Genomic DNA, 19,729 nt, shown 5'->3' on the forward strand with positions numbered 1-19,729 from the left:
CTGGGAGCAAGCTAATCTGGACCCCTGTATAAGAGGATGAAGATGGCAGCACTTTCTGAGGCCCACTCAGCCTTCACCCAACACTGCTGCTGTCACTCTGAGTGAAGGTGGAGCAGAGGTGTCCATCATCAGGGATCACTTGGCTGGACCAAATGTACTGACAGCACCTCAGAAAGAAGTGATAATTTTGATGTGTGGGATCCAGCCAATTCTGAAGGAAGGGGGGTAAAAATCCAGACGCTAACTAATGTAGCTAAATTGTCTTTTAATTTTCAGTGATTTGAAATTACAACAGCCATGTGATAATAGGTTGGGTGAAGTGGTTTGATAAAGTAAGCAGCAGCGATTGGAAACAAACTTTGGAGTTGAAATTACTCAGCTAGGTGTGTGGTGAAGTTGAGGTCCAAGGCATCAATATGAAGCTAGCAGTAGAAGGTTCAGAGTAAAATAATTGCAAGTGATTGTATTTCCTGGAATATGCCTGAGCCAAACCTCCAAACCTAAGCAGCCTGCTTTTTTGTCAGGTGCAGAAATTACCTCTGAGAGGCAGTTCCTGGGCTTTTCCCTCCTCCAGTCTCAAAAGGAACAGTAAGTTCCAGGAATCCCATAAAATCATTTTGGTTTGGGCAATGTGATTTCCAGAGCTCTAACCAGTACTTCTTTTCCAGTCTCTGAGATATAGAGTTATTTTAGGTTGTTGCCTGTGTGAAACTGTACCATGTTCACAAGAGCCCTTTCTCTTGTTTTCCAGATAGCTGGAAAATCCTGGCCTTGCAGCAGGGCAGCTGACTCTTGTTTCCGGTGCGACTACGAAACTTGGAAATGGCCTCTGTGTCAGGTTAGTCCAGACTTTAAGTCTATGCTGTAACTCCAGCTAACCCTCTACTTCCTAGCTTCTCCAAAATTCAGCCAGACTTTTCTTGCTGTTTCCTGCTTGTCTTTTTAAAAAAACACAGAAATATAGAGAATATGAAGAATATATACTGCTCTTCAGTTTTCTATCTCACAGTCACTGTAGTGATCACTATCCGTATGTGTGCCTTTGTCTGCATGGCTGTCCATCTACAGTGTTTCTTCTCCTGCTTTTCAGGCACTTCTGTCGGTCGAAGCATACCAGTCGAAGTGGATGAATCCATGCCATGGTCAGCACTTCCTGAACATGTCCTGGAAAAGGCTCTGCAGCCTTCTGGAGAGGATACGGCGGATGAGGAGTCCCAGAGACTGTGTGTCGCTCGCACGCCTCAGCCTGTGGCAGATCCACCATGCCTCTGCAGAGCACCAGCATGTCATCAGTCATCACCATCCGTGGAGCCTGGCAGCAGCTTGTGGTCAAAATACACCGATACTGATGGAAATGGATGCTTTTGTTCCCCCAATGAATTAAGAGCTGGAGTAGTTCCCTCCAAGATGCATCTTGTAGCTATGGACAAACCAGGCATGCAGCCAAGATCACAGCTTTCAGCTGACACCAGGCCCAACTGCAGTAAATCAGAGCAGAGCTTGTCTGATGGTCCCAAAGACTCGCTGGAGGAGAGCAGCCAAGGGAGTTCGTGGTCACAGCAACCCTCGAGAAACAGACCACCAGCAGAGCTGGGGGCTGTGGAGATGGGCTCCAACTCCCAGTCACAAGATGTCATGGGCATCAGGCACCTGGAGCCCCCCTTACCACTGGAATCAGTGCTGAACCCCCAGGACCTCCCAGGACCACTGATCTCCAGGGAGTTTTTTGGACCGGAGCATCAGCAGTGCCCCCTGTGCCAGCACTTGCCCCACCCCAACGCCTCCTCACAAGCTCACGGCTGCTTTGGGCACCGCTGCCTGGCAGAGCAGCACCCCCAGGCTCCGTGTGAGTAGCAGTGCTCACCCCACAGGAGAGTTCCTAGATAGATCTCATTCACCAAGCTAGTGTTTTCCTGCTGTACTTAATGGAAAGGCATGGCATGCGATTATTAACCTTTTAAAACATTTATTTGCCATCCATTTTATATTTCTGTATTTTCAGGTTGTGCAGCTGGACTCTCTAATGCAGAACTGCTGAGCCAGATAGAAAGTTAAAGAGCTCACAGTTACTCATCAAATGAAGCCTAGCCATTTTGTGTAGAAACCAGCCCTTGTCGGTCACGCTGAGCGTACGCAGCCTCCTCCCTGCTCTTTGTTCATATTCTAGTCATTTCCTTCCTCCTTGCTTCAGTCATTCAGCAGCCTTCTATACCGAGATAATTCCTGGTTTTTTCATAGATTTCCTTGCTCCCACTCGCATCCCCAGAGTTGAGAATTTCCTGCTAGAATCAGGACGGGAGGTTATCCTTGGTGTCTGTAAATAGTACCTCCCAGCATTATGACCAAACTGACCCATGTGTTCTGTTTCTATGTGAAAAGAGTATGAAATCCATCATCCTCATTTTTTTTCCGTTGTCAGCTGAAATGAAAGCTCATTATTTAAAATGGAGCCTTCTCAGCTGCTGGTGATTGTATCCCTGAACACTGATGTGACTCTGTCAGTATGGGTGTTTTGGCTCTTGGAGACCACGATTCAGCTTACAGCGTGCTATTAATTAGTATTCCTTTTCAGTCTCTGAGATTTTTATCTGTTATGAAGTGAGCTTTGAACATTCAATAGCAATATCATTGTTTTAATATAATTTATATTACATTAGACTCATGAGACCCCAACCCATTTTGGGCTGGCTTTGTAATAAAAAGCTGTAGGCCTGTTCTGATAAATCTTTTCTTTTTTTTTTTTTTTTTGACCTTCTGTTGACTCCACAGCATTTATATTACATCTGTTTAAGGAGTTTTGTTATTCCAGCAATGTGCTATAATTAGGTACATGAAAGAGAGAGGTTATCAAAGCCTCAGTATTTACCTCTGATCTTGGGACTTTGTGAAGGGGAAGGGGCTACAGATGGACTTTCATCAGTGTCTACTGCTGAACGTTTGCGAAATGTCCTCCGTTTTCCTTTTCATACCTTCTCCTTTCAGTTCAGCCTGGAGCAGACAAAGAGCTGGTTGCACTATTTACCTCCATTTACCTCCTCTGCACGTGGCACCGTGAGAAGTAGGACATTTACTGAATGAGGCCATTTTGTCTTAAAGCAGGAAGGCTGAAAGGCTTTCTTTAGGAAAATCACTACTGTTTCAACCGTATCCAGAGGGCAAAAAGAATCAAATAAACTCAGATGGCTGGAGCAGATTTGGTCAGGACCAAGAAGCTGGCAACTGTACTCCTGTTTCTCACATGCCCTGTACAGCGTAAATCACCTCCTGACAGCTTCTTGCCTTTCAGATAATTGTTGGGCAGTGTCAGTCCACAACAAAGCTCTGCAGTTTGTGTGTCGCAACACGCCTCTCCCAGGGAACAGCAGTTGTGCCCCTAGGCTCTAACCTGGCTCCGGACACCTGCTATTTGAGATACAAGAGCAAAACAGCTTCTGAAGTCAGAAACATCCTCGCAGCGATGCTGTGTGCCCAGGGACCAGTATTTTGGATAGTTATATATGAGAGCTGTTGGTGTGTGCAGGCACGCACGCGCGGCCGTGCTGTGCTTCTGAACAGCAGCAGTTGTACCCTTGAAAATACTGTAGCATCAGACAGAAATATGGGAAAACATTGGCCTAAAAACCTGTAAACTAGACTCAGTCTCCCAGAGCTCTGTCACCTTCCCTAGAGCTGGTCATGAGGGACCCAGGAGACAACCGTATTTACTTTTCATTTTTATTCTCCCAGCCTCTTTCACCCGGTCCTGTTGCAAAAACTAACAGGGGGAACAGGAAAATATCCAAAACCAATTTCAACAAATACAATGTTGCCCACTGAGAATTTCATCAGGAATCTCTTTGCAGTTGTGGGGTTGGTTGTTTGTTTTGTTTTGTTTTTTTTTTTAAGTATTGATTCCTGGAATGGGACTATTTCATCATAGCTTTGTTTTCTTTTTTTTTTTTTTTGTTTTTTTTTTTTTTTTTTTTTTTTTTTTTTTTTTTGTTTTTTTGTTTTTTGTTTTTTGTTTTTTGTTTTTTTTCTCCCCTTAAAAAAAAAAAGTTAGTCCTCACAGCTGCTAGGAAAAGGAAAGCATGACCCCAAAATAGCTAAAAGGATTTAAAAAAAACAGTCTAGGGAGGAAAAAAAAAGAATGTTTGAGTACTGCAGCTTTCAGAGCCAGCTCATAACACCATAATCATGCAGTGCTAATAAGCCCTGCCAGGCTGGACTTTGATCTGCACACAGCAGCTTTAAAGTGCACAGAGCTGCTGCCTAATGAAAACTGCAAGCAGAAAGACTGAAAAAAAGGTAAAAAAAAATAGTTTTCCCCATTTGGGAAACAAACAGCTTACGTTGCTTTTTCTTTCAGTTCATGCCAACAGTTCCACTGTGCATGAGTTATTAAACAGCATTACATGTGCGTGGTCGGCAACAGTAAGGTTTTGCGGCATTACTTGAGCAAAATTGTCACTTTGGGCTTCCCCTGCAGCCTCCTGGATAGCAACAGAAGCAGCAGCAAGCCTTTAGAAGGTCACTTAAGCAGAAAATTCATACAGGGAGAAGTAACAAACCAATAGATTATTTTTTTCTCTTTTCATTTACAATAATCACACTCTGTTTAGCCTTAGTGTTGCAAACTGATTTGTTCCAGGATTTTGCATCTGCTTTCATGAGAATATTCAGATGGTTCATTTTTGCAAGTTATTGCCAAAAAGGAATCAATAATAATAAAAAAACCTAAAACCCCAAAACCACTGAGGCATGGTGAGTGCAGGGACAAAGCAGCTCTGAATGTTTAACTGTCCGTTGTCCCAGCAGCCTAACCCAGGCTGGGGATCTGAACCATGCTATATGTGAATGGGAAACTTCAGGCTGTAAAATGGCCCTTGATCTGGCTTCTTTCAGACCGAGGTACCTGCAAGCACCTCCAAACTGCTGAGTTTCCCAAGACATGAAGGAGGATGTGCCTGGAAAGGAATAAACACAATCTGAGGGAAAAAATGTTTTGACTGAAATGATAGTTGCTGCCTTTATTTTCTCACCCCCCAGATGGCAGAGCTCCTTACCACCATTTTGTACATACATCGCAACAGCTTCCTGCTGTTCCTGGACCTTGCATGAGAGTTATCCGCCCGGCCCAGCAAATCATCCCAAATTACTCAAACCTTCATGCACCCAAGGGCACTGGAGACCGACAACCCCAGAAGACATGCACCTCCCCCTGTCCCCCTGGATTCCCGTAAGTATGCCCCCGGGGGGTTGACTGTGTGCAGTGGAAGCTTCTCTGATCTGATTTTAGGGACTTTCAACCAATAACTCTGAATCCTTGTAACGTTAGCGTGCCCAGCCTGCAGGAGCACATGCAAGAGGCTGGGTAGTTTTCTTTATTTGTCACTTTGCACCCAAAAGGGGACTGTCTTACCCTAGAGAACTTCAAAGCCAGATACCTGATATGTTATTACAGCGCACCCTGAAATGCAGCATTAAGGAAGATAAACACTTGAAGGTTAAAGGGATAAGGGGTTGAAAAATATCTCAGTTGAAACCTTAGAGCTCTCCTCCTCGAGAGCAAAGGTCAATTCGGCAGCTCTCCTCTCTCTTCAGCTGTACGCTGTACCAGCCTGGGACACCTCAGTCACTGGCTTCCAGTGATTTCCTTCTTATCTCTTCTGTAGTGCACAGAAAAAGGGAGGAAATCTCATCTGTTGCTGATATATCTCTACACTGCAGTTTGCATCCTTTTCTGTGGTTTTTCATGTAGTAATAAAACCCCACATGTCTAGCACTTTTCAGCCTGGGCTTTTTGACTGGTTTTCAAATATTCACTAGGCCTTGCATCTCCTTCCTTCCAAGTATGTCTTTAAGAGATGGGAAATACTGTCCATTCAGGGTTTCCTCCAGCCTCAGCTAGCTGAGGACAAGTTGAAGCTTGAGGACATCTGAAATCAGACTATTTTTAAGTGCCACAATACTTTCAGAGGTGCTAAACTTAAAGGCATGTGTGTTTGAAAACGTCCACTAAAATTACATGGTCTCAGCAGAAAGCTGGGAGAATAGACAGGACAAAAGAGGGCAGATGACTGAAATACCACACTGCTCTGGCCTGTGAAAAGTTAGAAGCTGTGACAGGAAAGTGGCAGCAAGATAAGGCACTACCTGCAGCAGAGATAATTGTACTGCAGAGTCTGCATGAAAATGTAAAAATCCTGAGGTATAGTGGGTATCCTTTGCAGGAGTGAAACTTAAAAACAGGCTCTTCATTTTTGTTGTGTTTGTTAAATAAGATGAAGTTTTGGGAAGATCTGCAGGTTAGCCACGGGGTAGTTTTTGTGGCCATTGATGAGATAGGTGTTGATTTTCCTGGTACTGTCTTCTGCTGAGGGATACACAGGGCCTGTCCTGTGGCTGTGTGGCTGGCGTTGGCATCCCAATTGCAGGAACACCAGTTATATGTTGGTAATATTTGCCTATAGAGTATTTTGTAACAGAAAACATCTGTACTGAAATGAATAAACCAAATCTTAATGTGACAACAGAAAACATGCTGTGACCAGCCTGTCATCATTCATTTAAGGAAGGCAAAGGAAAAAAAAAAGAGAGTGGGTTTGATTGACTAAACATCACTGCTCCGTGGGGAAAGGCTTTTACAGAAACCTAACACTCGACCAACAGATTCAACCCAGCAGATTCAAAGCACACCTCACCTAAAAATCCCAGTATACTCCCCTTCCTGTTGACCCAAACTATGAAGCTGAAATGTAGTAGGACAAAAACTGCCAAACTTCTAAAATCATCCTTTTCTCTCTGTTTGTTACAATGGAGAAGACATTAGGTAAGGTTATTGCAGGTGTGGAGATCAGATCCCTGACGTGAGAAACTCTCCTTGGATCTGCTGCTGCTGGTCAAGAAGTGAACTTCGTTCACTTTAGCAAAACTTTTGTCCAAAACCAGAGACTCTCCAATCTATGCCAGAGCTGGAGGTCAGGTGCCCTTGTGCACCCCTTTTTCCCAGTCCACACACTGCACTGTGCCTCCTGTGCTGCACAGGACATCCTGTGAACATCTGAGGTGCCTTGAAGCACCCTTGAGATAATGGGAAGAGGTTACCCAAGTGCCATTCTGCTCCTGTGTGTGCTTAAGAACATCCACAACACAACGTTATTTCTTGCTCAGAAATGGCCTTTCCTTCTCGTAATTGCAAACTGAACAGCTTTCAGCTATGAGGTGCATTTCCTTCCTGTGGCTAATGTTGCTTCTGCAGTAAACTTCTTGTGGTAGATTGTCACCAAGGTCTGTTCAAATGTTGCTGTAGTAACTAAGTAGAAATGCCGAGCCGAGCATTTCTACAATAACTTTTCCTAGCTAATATGCAGATAAAGTTTTTACTGTGCTATTAAAAGAAAAAAAAAAATCTGAATTTTGCCTGAAAATGTTTTTAAATCCTCATTTGCTTTTATTTGTAGAAACCAGCTATACAACCAGCTACCTAATGGTAAGCTGCCCCCCAAGGCGTATGGCCTGGATGAAGCATGCTCTTCTTGTGACAATTTTGCGTCTCCAGCTGCTGTCCCGAGACCTCTCAGCAGCCCTGCAGCCAAGGGGACCCTGAGAACCAGCAATTTGCCAGAGGAGTTGCGTAAGTGGTTAGCAAATTTGTTCTGTGCAAGATCTGCCTGACAGCTTTAGGTGGGAAAATTCAGCCAGGGTGGGGAAGGCAGGGGGAACAACATTAAGACATAAAGACAACAAGAAAAGAAAATACTGAGTGTCATCACATCTGTAGTGTGTGAATGTTTGTATTTGGTGGGACGGAATTATCCCCTTGAATCCTAAAAACATAATTGTCATTAATTGCTTGTTGTTTTGTTTACAAAAAAATAAGTACCGTTTAGATTGGTTTCATGACTTCTTGCTAAACAGGATGTCCCTTTGAGGCAGGAGACACTGAAACTTACAGTAAAAGACTAATAACAAACAAAGCCTTAGGGATAAAATATTTCTGCCTGTCCCAAACCAGACAAATGTGTTGAGTCTTGACCTCAGTTTCTCCCTGAAAAGTTTCTTCATTTTGCACCTCACCTTTCCCATTCAAAGAGTTGCATCTCTCTGGCCTGTAGGAGTGAGTTATGACACTGAATATCATGCTTGGGCAGGCCTTGGATACTTTGTAAGTTAGTGTGTCCTAGATACAGGAATTACTGGATAAAATTGTGTCACTTGTGATAGATGCACAGCTGGATTAGATCAGCCAGATGGTTTAGCCTGATCTGCAAGTCCACAATGCTTTAGTTAGTAAGAAAACTCCTCCCATGATGGCAAGGACAGCTGAAGACGTGGCTGTCATCAGCCATCTGTCCTGCCTGGACAGGGGGTCAGTGCTGCTGTAAGGTGAGGCAGTGCAGCATGCGCAGGGACTCCTCCACTTCTCAGGTCAGTGAGGCCCCGGGGAAAGCTGTGCTGGGTGCCGCCGTGGTGCTGGCTCTGGGTGAGGGCCCAACTTCATCTATGCCAAAGGGCTGGGGAAGAAGCAGCTCTGACAGCAGGGCAGGGAGAGCCCCAACATGACGTTACCCTCTGCAGCTTCCACAGGGGCACTTGCCAGCGGCGAGGCAGTAGGAGCTTAAATCTAGAGCAAGGTTTCTGTGAAGGGGCTTGAGTTCAACACCAAGCTGCTGCGAATAACCCAGTGTGGTGGGTAACCACCAAGTAACCCAAGATGTAGGTGGGCAGAACCCTCAGTGCGGTGGAAAAGGGGGGCTGTGGAAGTCTTACCCTCCAAATGGTGTATCTTAGTGCATCACATATTCATATGGACTCTCTCTCCCAGGCAAGGTCTTTATAACCTACTCGGTGGACACGGCAGTGGAGGTTATGAAATTTGTGAACTTCCTGCTTGTAAATGGATTTCAAACTGCTGTAAGTATTCCTTCTGGAGAAAATTACTTCCAACCAAGGCAGAAAAGAGACTTTTTTTTAAAGCAGAGGCAATACACTGTCCATTTAAATGTTTTTATCATCACATTTTATACGTTAAAGAAGATATGAATAGAATGAACTAGCCATGGCTTTAAAAGTTGTAATTTAAACGATTTGCCGTTTCATTTGCTCATATTTTAACTGAATTTTATGCTTTGAAATGTGTTTTAATAATGACCCTGGAAATTTTCATTTCATGACACCAGATACCAGATGGGCAATAGTACGAGGTTTTGTGAGCTATTCCATTAACATGGTCTCATGTTTGATCTGTAATATCAATATTAAAAAAGGTCAATTTTTATGTTCATCCCATCCCAGCTTTTTTTTCTGCAATGCTATTACATCGTTGGTTCTTCAGATGTGAATACCTTTCTGCTAAAAAATGATCTAAAATCAGCGTATTTCACACAGCTTAATGAAACACCCATCTCATGGTTTCATTTGCTTTGTTATACTTTTAACAGGGATTCTAAAATGGCTGGCCTTCAAAGGTCTGTGTCCTATTGTCTAATCTCTGAAGTAATCCAGATTGTCATTTAACTTCTCAGGAGTTTGCTTCATCGTAACCTCCCTCTCTAAGGGAACCATCCACAGAGGCCCTAGGATTTGGTGTTCATCAAAATCTTGATTCATATTTTCTTATTTCAAGTACATATGCTGTCTGACCCCTCAACCTTCACTCTTTGGCTTCAGTTCAGGAAAGCATTTAAGCAAGTGGCTATCATTAAACTGAATAAGGCTCAGTGGGGGGCTTTGCACAAGCTTATTTATTTTTGTGAATCAAAGATTTTTTTTCCAGAGACTGCAATGATACTTCTCTCCAGCAGTTCTGTGCTATGACAAATTCATAAGAAAGCTTTGGGCACCATAGAGATACGGAATGGAAGATTCAGTAATAGCACCTTTGCTAGACAGGCAATTCTTGGAGCTTTCTGCTGAATAATAAATACAGCAAAATGCCCCCAAAGCAGGGAAACAAATAGGCTCTCTACTTTCAAAAAGGGAGAAAGAAAGGCTTGAGAGCAGAGCATGACTCCTCTATTCAAAAGTTTGGAGAAGTTAATACTTACTCAGTTGGTCACAGTTATTGATTGCCAGTTTCTGGGCTTACTGGGCATCCAGGGAAGTGAGTGGTCTTGGTCGTGTTGAGTGCGGTGAAGTCCTCCACCTCTCTGCTGTCGCTGAAGTTTAGGTTACTGCATCCAGTGTCAGTGACCGGGCTGACTTCCCACCACACAACCTGAAAATTTGGTTCAGTATGAACCTAAAACTTGGCACTGCATATATACCCTTGGAGCCAGAAAATAGTGGACATTTGCAGCCACTCAGATAGAGAAGGTGGGCAGCCATCCACATTCACGAGGTGTTGAGAGAGGCAAAAAAGCCTTTTTGCAGACATCGCATATCTGACGTTCACTGGCGTCATTGCTTCTTGTTCAGCTCAAAAAAAAAAATGCCTGGGAGTTGGGAGCTGTCAGGGCAGGACATCTGGTCAAGTGGCCAGCTGAGCAGGAGACCAGTGATGTTCCTGCAGCAGCCCCACCTCTGCCTGCCTGGGGTGCCTGTCCAGCTCGACTCTGGGCTGCAGGGAAAGGGAAGAGGTCTTGCAAGCACACGTTTCTTTCCTGAGGGAATTAGACACACACATTAGCAACCAGGGGAAAGAGCAGGTGCCTTCTCAGGGCCACCAAACGGGGAGGAAAGGATGCTCACCACAGACTTTCATTCTCTTGCAGATTGATATATTTGAGGACACGGTACGAGGTATTGACATCATTAAGTGGATGGAGCGCTACCTAGGTGATGTATGTAAAGGCAATTTAACCTTGTTTGTGGCAGAGGTGACCTGCAGAAAATGGTTGAATTATTCTAATAGCAACAGGAGCAGAATCAAAATGCAAGGCCCTGATGTCATCTTCCTTGTCCCTACAGAAAAGGCAGAGGCCTTGCAGAGGGAGCATCGGCCCATCTTGCACATTCTGTACCTTGCAGTCCCAAAGGTTATTCTTTAAGAAAGGAAGTGCTAATCTTGGCATCCCTGCCAAATTCCAATGCTGGCTGTTACAATCAGCCTGAAGCTGCCAGTGGAAAGTTGTTCCTCCATCTCATTTTTAAATTGCAGTTTTTAGCTATGCGCAGTTAAAATGGCTTCTGTGTTTCATCCCAGGCTGCATAGTAGCGGCTAACATTCATCCTGCTTCTCACCTGTAGCTTTTAGATTGCTATCTAAAACACGGAAAGATTTTTCTGGATAAACCATCCTATATGTAAACTCAAAGCTGGTATTCTGTTAGTCAAATTATGGATTTGCTGTTATCACTTTGTATCTATCTGTTTATCAACGCATGTCATCGTGGGGTGGATTCCTTTGATTCATGCCTTGCTGAGTAGCCACCAGGCCTCTGACTCACTCTGGGCAGATCTCCAGGGTTCAGGAACAGGATGACAAAGTGGTGGGCTCTCCCTGACCTGAACAAGGAAGCCCAACCCTCTGAGACAGCATTAAGCAGGTTTCCTAGAGGTGTCCAGGAAGACAACTTAGCTCAAGTGCACTACCACACAGGCATGGTACTACTGCATGCAGAGCCAGCCTGGGGCTCCTGCCGTGGCAATGCTGTCATGCCTTTCGGGGACTTCATCAGGACACAAGAGGCATGGGCTCACCCTGTATAACTGAGCTACTGACAGTAGAAACCAGGCTGAATTTGTTTTTGTCAAGAACGTTGTTATCACTTAAAATACAAACTGGCAGATCTCCTCTGGGACTTCTGCACAGTCAGTAGGAGAGACGAATATGTGCAGAGAGCAATTCCCTGCCTTCACACAAAGATCTTTCTCTGACTGCCTGTCCCAGATATGTTTATTTTCCTCCATTGACTGCAGGGGCGGTTTCTGAGTTCAAAACCCTTACCCATGTGAGGGAGAAGGGACTGCTTGGACACAAGCAGGGCGATGTGTGCAACCGGCCATGTCTCTGCATGCCCTTAACATCTGTAAATGCTTACATGCATGTCAGGCACAAGCAAAAGTAATTCTGGAGTATGTTAAGTTAGTGTAAGGGATAATGGCTCCTTACCGTATTTGACCCTGTGGTGGGGCAAATTTCCTTGATATTGCACAGAAGGAAAGAGTTAATTAGGTGCCAGACTGACTATGAGCTGCAGACTTGGAAGCCTTACGCAGCCTGATGTGGCAGGGATAAAAGACAGGCCCTAGGTAAACACAAGTAGGAGGCTTTCATCTGCTGAGCCTCTTCACCAGCCCACCACTAAGGACGAGAGATGTTTCCCAGCAATGAAGGATGGCTCCTCTGTGGAAACCTGAGCTCAGTGGGGGCTTGGGATTAAGCAGGTCACAGGCAGGGCCTGGGCTGTCCCAGGCAGCAAAGTGGTACAGAGCTGCTAGATACCCCGAAACCTGCCCATGCCAGACACAACAGCCCACTTCTCTGCACAGCCACCTCTCTGCACGCTTTGCTGCTAAGACCAGCAAGAAAAGTTGATGTTTCTGTTGCCAGGAGCCCTAGAAGTAGCTTCCATAGGCCACTGCCTTTGGTGGCTTTATGTATAAAAAAAGCATAGACACAGGCACACTTTTAAATAAGCTGTTGGAAAACATTTAGGTTTGAATTTGAGGATAAAACTTTTCTGTGTATGTACATAGACACTCTACACTGATAAAAACTAGCTTTTTATTACAGGGATTCCAACTGTAAACTGGTAACTGCTAATACATCTCTTGACATTTAGATTTTCTATATTATGAGATCTCAAGAAATAATGAGGGGAATGAGTGTATGAATTCTCCCGTATTTCCTGCCAGAGTGAATGAGATCCTCTCGTGTTTGCCAAGAACATAAAGATCACTTAAAACACAAACTGGCAGATTTCCGATCTGCCTCTACCAAACATGCTGCCTTTTCCAATTTCATAAAAGTGCTTTTCTCCCTAACAGAAGACGGTGATGATAATCATAGCAATCAGTCCAAAATACAAACAGGATGTGGAAGGGGCTGAGTCCCAGCTGGACAGAGATGAACACGGCTTACATACTAAATACATCCACAGGATGGTAAGCAAGGACATGCATTTGCTGTTCTACAAAGACTCCGTCTCTTCTTCTCAAAAGACAAATCAGTCTCCAAATGGCAGGTTCTTTGCTTTGTTTTCCCTAATCCCCATAGTTAAACACCCCCCTTTGGAATTCATTAATCCTCCCTCTCATCAGTTCCGTATGCTCATTAACATCTGCTAAGAGGTTCAAGGAAGAAAAATCCTGTTAAACACGCTCATCTTATTTCACAGTATTCTTTATTGTTCATTTTTGCCCCCTCCTTCACCTTCTTGAGCCCTTGTTTCCCTATCTTGTAACCCTGAGCACAATCTTATCTAGGAGTGCCTGACCTTCCTCCCCATAAACCAGCCCCTGTCACTTCGGCCATCCTGTAACCAAGGTTTTTTTTTCAGGCAGCAGTAAAGCTGACTGAAAGATGGACTTGCAAAGCAAAGGCCAGAGCTGCAAAGGGGGGCTCCTACGGGGTTCAGGGTGGCAGGGGACCAGTGGGGGTCACAGATACCCATCTCCACAGTCTGTCACAATGTGGACATTTAGCCCAGAAGAGCCCATATGAGCTCTCTGAGCTCATCCTTTCTCCTTCTCCCTTAGTTCCCAGTTTGCTGCCTTTCTTAGCCCATAAACCATCTGATTCCCCAGTTTGATCCAGCAGTCAAACTTGTCAGAAGCTGTCACCAACAGATAAGCTCTCAGCAGTACTTTACTGTCCTTAGCGCCCCCAGGATGCCTGCCTGTGTCCAGGAACATGGGAGGCAGGCTGAGCCCCAGCTCAGGCATAGAGCTGGGACATGGGGAACAGGCTGGGTCCTAGCTTGGACCCAGAGCTGGCCTCTGGCTGAAGTCTTTCATCCTGTTGGAGAAAGAAAAGGGGCCTTAGTCAAGTCAAGCTTCATTGGTTCTAGATGGATTTCATGGGACTGCAACTGCAGCTAAACCCACAATTATTTCACACTACAGAACTAAATGCTTAAGAAACATTGACAAATCTTTCCTGGATCCTTTCTGTAGTAATGATTCAGATTAAGTAATGAATCAGATTAAGCGGCCAAATGAAACATTACGGAGTCCACCAGCAATAGATCAGATCACTTAACAGAAGAGCAGCCTTAAGTAAGCAACAAATGTTTTTATGCATAGGCTTCAGATGCATGCAAAGACCAATTAACGTGTCGCTACAATAAATCTGGCAATTTGTTCTATTCTAGATGCAGATTGAGTTTATACAACAAGGAAGTATGAACTTCAGATTCATCCCTGTGCTTTTTCCAAACGCCAGAAAGGTAACGTGCATACCTACACACTTGTCACGTGATTAAGCACATATTATTTTGATCACAGTGCACCAGATGAAATCTTAAAATCCAAACTCTCAATTTCTTGTTTCTTAATATCCCACTAGTAATATTCCAAAGCTACGCTTTACATTAAAATTTATAGGTTTATGTACATGCAAATAAAAAAACATTTCATCCGCAATATAAATCAGAGCTTAAACGTGTTTCTGATGACGAATGTACAACTGAAACTCAAATTGTCTTGAGCACTGGAAGAATTTAAATAGAGACTTATCTACCCAGCAAGCATGCTTTTTATATTAACCCTTTTATAATTTAGTCCAGATGCAATGCTGATGAGTGAGATGGGAGAGATTTATGAGTGATGTGAAGTGAGGATCTGGAAGAGAGTGGGTTGAGAGTATAAAAATAAAGGGGATAATAAATATTAAAGTACTAGGCTGTTGCTTGAACTTTGATGGGTCCATCAAAGGCAAACTATAAGGTTTTTTTAGGACTTGCAATTTCATCTGCCCTCCTTATTGGTTTTGAAGGTTCTTTAGTGAATAAGTAATACAACAGATTCCCAATTCTTCTTCCTCACTCTGAGAGAACATCTTGGATTTCTAGAAGGGTGGAAAAGCTAATCAGCTTCACTTCTAGTTGAAAAATTGCATTCTTCCTAAATGCAGAATAGATGTATTGTGTTCATCTTCACTTTTTGTTGCTATATGCTGTGTGCGGTGTTGGGTAGCTGTCACGTTACCCCTAGGTACAGCTGCATGTTGGACAAGTATGGAGAGATTCTTTGTATTTCTTTGGGTGCCCAGATTTTGGAACATGAGTAAAAATTTAAACAATGTTATCATATGTGGTAACATGTGTGTGCTATAATATGTGATTGTAGGGCTGTGAAGTCCCACTGCACTTGTGGATTCTAGTGTAACAAAGCTCTTTATTTAGGCACTGATTTAATATAAGCTTAGATATTTGAAAATATGTCCCTGAGTTTGTAAAATACGTGAGGTCCTTTGGAATGAATGGTACTTCTGGTATTTCATGTCATTCAGCTCCCTTCCTAAATGATCTCAGTCTGGTACTTGCTTTAAGTGTGGAAAGCTGGTAGACGGCATCTGGGAGATGGCAGCAGAAAAGGCTGATCTGCATAATTTAGATGAGAGTGGTGGGAATTGGGCAGACCAGAACCAGGGAAGTGGTTAGATTTTTCAGTCAGTCTTTGCAGCTTGATCTGGGGGGAGAGGGCAGGACTGCTCCTGACCTTGAGGGCTCCCCGAGTGGCTGGCACACGAGTGGCTGCCACACGAACAGATCATACAGCCGGCAGCCACTGGGCACCTTAAGGGCTGCAGAGAGAAGCAGCCCAGCAGGAGCTATAGCTGCCCTTGGGCTTTGAGGCAGAACAATACACTTCTGTTAATTTGGGCTGAATTTTATCTATCAGAAGACTATTTAGCATATAGCAGTGGTTCTCTCAGACAGTGATCTATAACTAGTGCCAGGGATGGTTTACTCAGCTGCTCATATCAAAGCATCAGGCTCCAGAGAGCCTTCCTGCCCATCCTCTGTAGTCCACATCACCCTTCAGTATTTTGAGGGATGCCTTTCTCATCTAGATTATGTAGATCAGCATTTTCTGTTGCTGTTAAGCTTTGCTCTCTTTCTCCACACATTTCTTTGTCACATCATCTACCTTCATCTAACTAGTTAATGATAATATAACTGAGGACATCATGGGTGGAGAGAGAGCACCAGAGCCTGAACAAGTTGCAGTAATGAAGTCTGTGGGCAGTCAGAGGAAGTAGGGTACCTGAAAAATGCCATGTGTATGTACAATTGGATGATGCTGATGGGCAAATTACTTTCATTTTATCTTTTTTATACTGTCCTTTACATGTTCAAGTACTACTGTAGCTGGCAGTGGAAAAGAGCAGGAAAGCAAGGTTTGGAAGGTTGCATCTGGGGACATGGCTATTAGATGAGTTAATCTTATACAGAGCCCATCATAAAGCACGGCTGGTATGTGAAAGTTAGTGACCTCCAACAGGAAGGGATCTGCACGAAACAAAGAATGTTCATTAGGAAATTGAATAATGAGGGGAAAAAGCACAGCACACAGTTAAGGTGGAACTGGCATTTCCAGCTTCCCGTTGTCTACTGCTAAAGGGAGCCTGTGTCTTGCTGGTTCAAGGCTTCCACAGAGATGTGTCCTCCTGACCTGGTCACCTGGTGACCAAAGCATTGTGCTGTGATTGCCCCATGCTGGAGGCTCCCTCTGGGGGGGTGGGCTGAGCAGAGGTGGTGCCAGGGAAGGCAAGAGGGCTCTCCTTCTGGATCAAAATAGCAGCTAGAGTTACCCCTGTACCCCTGCACACCTCCCTCAAGTTAGATGTGTTGCCAGAGTCATCAGCCTGCAGATGCTTTTTGCATGGAGCTTTTAAGAAGGACATTAAATGAACTTGGCCACAGGAGCAGCTCTGGAGGAAGGGCGCGGATCCTGTCTCTGGGTGTGTGCTGCCTGTCTCAGTACACCCCTGCTTGCTGGTTTCTTACCCACTGTACATTTCTCACACTAATTTCCATCTTTTCAAGCTTAACTAATGATTTCCCATGTGGGCCTGTATCGAATGCTTTACTGAAGTCGAGTGACTACATCTGCTGCATTTCCTTTCTCCAAAATATATCGTTTCTTATCAAAGACAGAGAGAGGGCTCATTTTGTAAACCTTTGCTGTATTTCATTGCATTTTCTTCTATAGCCCTTAAGATTTAGTAGAGAAACAAATTCTACGTAATAAGAGTCTGTATGTCCATGGAAACATAGGTGTCTTTCTGTCTCCCAGTATCACTTGAATTTCTTGGCCAATTTCGAACAGCTTTGTCATAAGTGTAGAGTTTGCAAAGATTAAGATCCATTCCTATGCAAAAACAGACGTGCAGATGGAGGCAAGAAACCTTATTTGCGCTCCTACCGAAGGGAACGCTGTGGGATCCTACCCTTGTTGGGCAGTGAGGTGTCCACCTGGAAGAGCAACATTTTAAAGCCTCCACTTTGGCAAGACCATTGACCCAAGCCTACACTTTCTCACCCACTGGAGAAAGAGGAAGACCAGGCTTGATAGACACCTGTACCACTCACCAAGCTCCTTGTTCAGAAGCCCAGGTGAGGTCAGATCAATGGGTCTGTAGGTGCCTGTGTGACTCACCTCCTTCTTCGGACACATAAATTTTATAGATATAACAAAGTGGTTGCATCAATTAACACCAACCACTGCCTGAGCAGTGGAAATGGTGCAGCCTTGTTCCTACAGCTGTACAGGCCAAGGAAAAGGCAGCAAATCTGAGAAGCGTGAGGCTTGGGAATGAAAGATTTGGACTGCAGCTAGGTTGTTTGCTGGCAGGCAGGCCACACGCTGCCCATGCCAGGGCATCCCCTGGTGAAGTGCCAGACATGCATGCCAACAGCTTCTTCCTCTGTCCTCTTGGAGCTAGCTCCACTGGCTTGACAGGGATTGTGCTGCTCCTAACAGGCCACCTTGGGAGAATACTGCCCAGCTGAATAAGAGATCTGGGGAGCAACTGCTGGATATCTTCACTGCTCATGTTTCTTACCTGCTGTCTCACTTTGGCTGTGTTCTGGCACCTCCAACAACAGCTCTCCAAAAAGAAATCTCCATCTCCACCATGGACATGAGCTGGTTTTGGTCAAGGATCAGTCTTTGACCCTTTTTTAATTAGTGTTATGATAACAGCCCTTCACACACACACACCCCCACACACATATCCAGGCTGCCCATATGGAAACCTTCCAAGGCTGCAGAGACATGGGAACATGAGGTCTGAGCAGGCTCCTCTCCATCAGCCTGCTGTCACTGTCCAGGACCGTGGTGGTCCCAGCTTCACTAAGTTAATGGGCATTAGCCAACCCCTCTGAAAGGCTGCACCTTTCCCAGGATGCAGTGAGTGGTGGAGGTTTGACCCTGCTAATCTGGAGGTGCATTAGCTTCTCCTCAAGCTCAGCATCGGCCTCAGCCTCCTGCTCAGGAGGTGACCAGAGGACACCGTGCTCGATGAAGAAGCGGGAGGAGGGGGAGGAGGATACTGGGACGAGAAATGCTCCTCTGGGGTCCTGTTCTTCCCCTGTTGATTCTCATCTCAAGGTTGAACATGCTGTGTGGATCCTTCAGCAGCTACTAAGGTGGCAGCCTCTCTCTGGTAGGGGCACTGAAATGCCTCCCTTCTCTTCTCAGTGTTTATTTTCACAAGCCCTTAGATGCCTGTCATAGAGATCAGACTCCTTTTGAAATGTGGTGAAATTACCCAACGTGATGGCAGCAAAGAAAGAGAGACAGGCAAGCTGTGAGATCACACAAAGTTCATTTATTTAGGAACCCAAATACAGTTTTGAAGCCAAATTAAAATTTCTTGTTGTTACAGGAAGTGCCTAGAACAGACAAAGTGAAATCTTGCTTGGCAGGGTCTGACGGAATCTGCAAGGTTCTGGTACAGAGTCAGCAGGATTTCTGGGATTTTACTGGTTTTTTTCTTGTTTTTCAGGAACACGTGCCTACCTGGCTGCAGAACACTCACATTTATAACTGGCCAAAGAATAAGAAGAACATCCTTCTGCGGTTACTGAGGGAGGAGGAATACGTTGCTCCTCCAGTAGGACCTTTACCAACCCTCCAGGTTGTGCCATTATGAAGACTGTTACTTAAAGTGCACGCCAAGCAGTTGTTAAAAGGTTGTTCTTGGCAGGGAGACAGTGCTCTTCCAGATGGCTCTTTCTGATGACAGAAGACACTCTGTCTGCTAAAGGAATTGGTTGTCTTGGGGAGCTCGGGCTTGGTTTGTAATCTCTACCACGTTAAACAGCTGTTTCTGAAGCTGATGGGGCAGAACTCATTTTTAAATAAGCTGCAAATGGAAAAAATGCCGAGTTTTATTTTAACATCCGTTTTCAACATATTGCTTTATCAGTCAATATAGCAAACAAACATCAGCAATAATGTTGCAATAAGTGTAAAATAAAAATGACATCCTCCTTTTTGATCAGGGGTTCTTTAAAGATATTCCTGTCTTGTATAGCATTATCGAGCCGTTAATTTGTATATACACTATTAAATATAATTGCCTTTTGTAAGGCGACCTTATTTATTGCATCAGCTTTTGTTATTGCTGGGAACAACAGAGGAATGGTAACTGTTGAGTAACACAAGTTTTCCTTAGCCTGTCGTGCACAAAAGCCACTGTCTTCAATTAGAGGGCTCTGACATCTCTGGAGGTCCATCTCCTTGCACCTCGGCCCCCGACACCTTAATTAAAACAGAGCATGTTGAAGGACAGTTGGCATTTGGAAAGCCAGCAACTGTTAAGAGAAATAACATTGACTCCTACAAGTTGTAT

General features: G+C 44.4%; 1 protein-coding gene across 1 annotated transcript; it reads left to right on the forward strand.

The window, feature by feature from the left end:
• Nucleotides 1–822: 822 nt before the first annotated feature.
• TRAF3IP2 (TRAF3 interacting protein 2) lies at nucleotides 823–19,338 on the forward strand. Its single transcript, XM_008938157.1, has 9 exons — nucleotides 823–838; nucleotides 1,091–1,846; nucleotides 5,029–5,218; nucleotides 7,443–7,615; nucleotides 8,807–8,895; nucleotides 10,695–10,763; nucleotides 12,913–13,029; nucleotides 14,238–14,312; nucleotides 18,881–19,338. Exons 1-9 carry the CDS (start codon nucleotides 823–825, stop codon nucleotides 19,025–19,027), a joined length of 1,632 nt encoding a protein of 543 aa, XP_008936405.1. The 3' UTR covers nucleotides 19,028–19,338.
• The last annotated feature ends 391 nt before the right edge of the window (nucleotides 19,339–19,729 follow it).

The sequence above is a fragment of the Merops nubicus genome, unplaced genomic scaffold (assembly GCF_000691845.1).
Source record: "Merops nubicus isolate BGI_N331 unplaced genomic scaffold, ASM69184v1 scaffold43573, whole genome shotgun sequence".
Classification (NCBI taxonomy): Eukaryota; Metazoa; Chordata; class Aves; order Coraciiformes; family Meropidae; genus Merops; species Merops nubicus.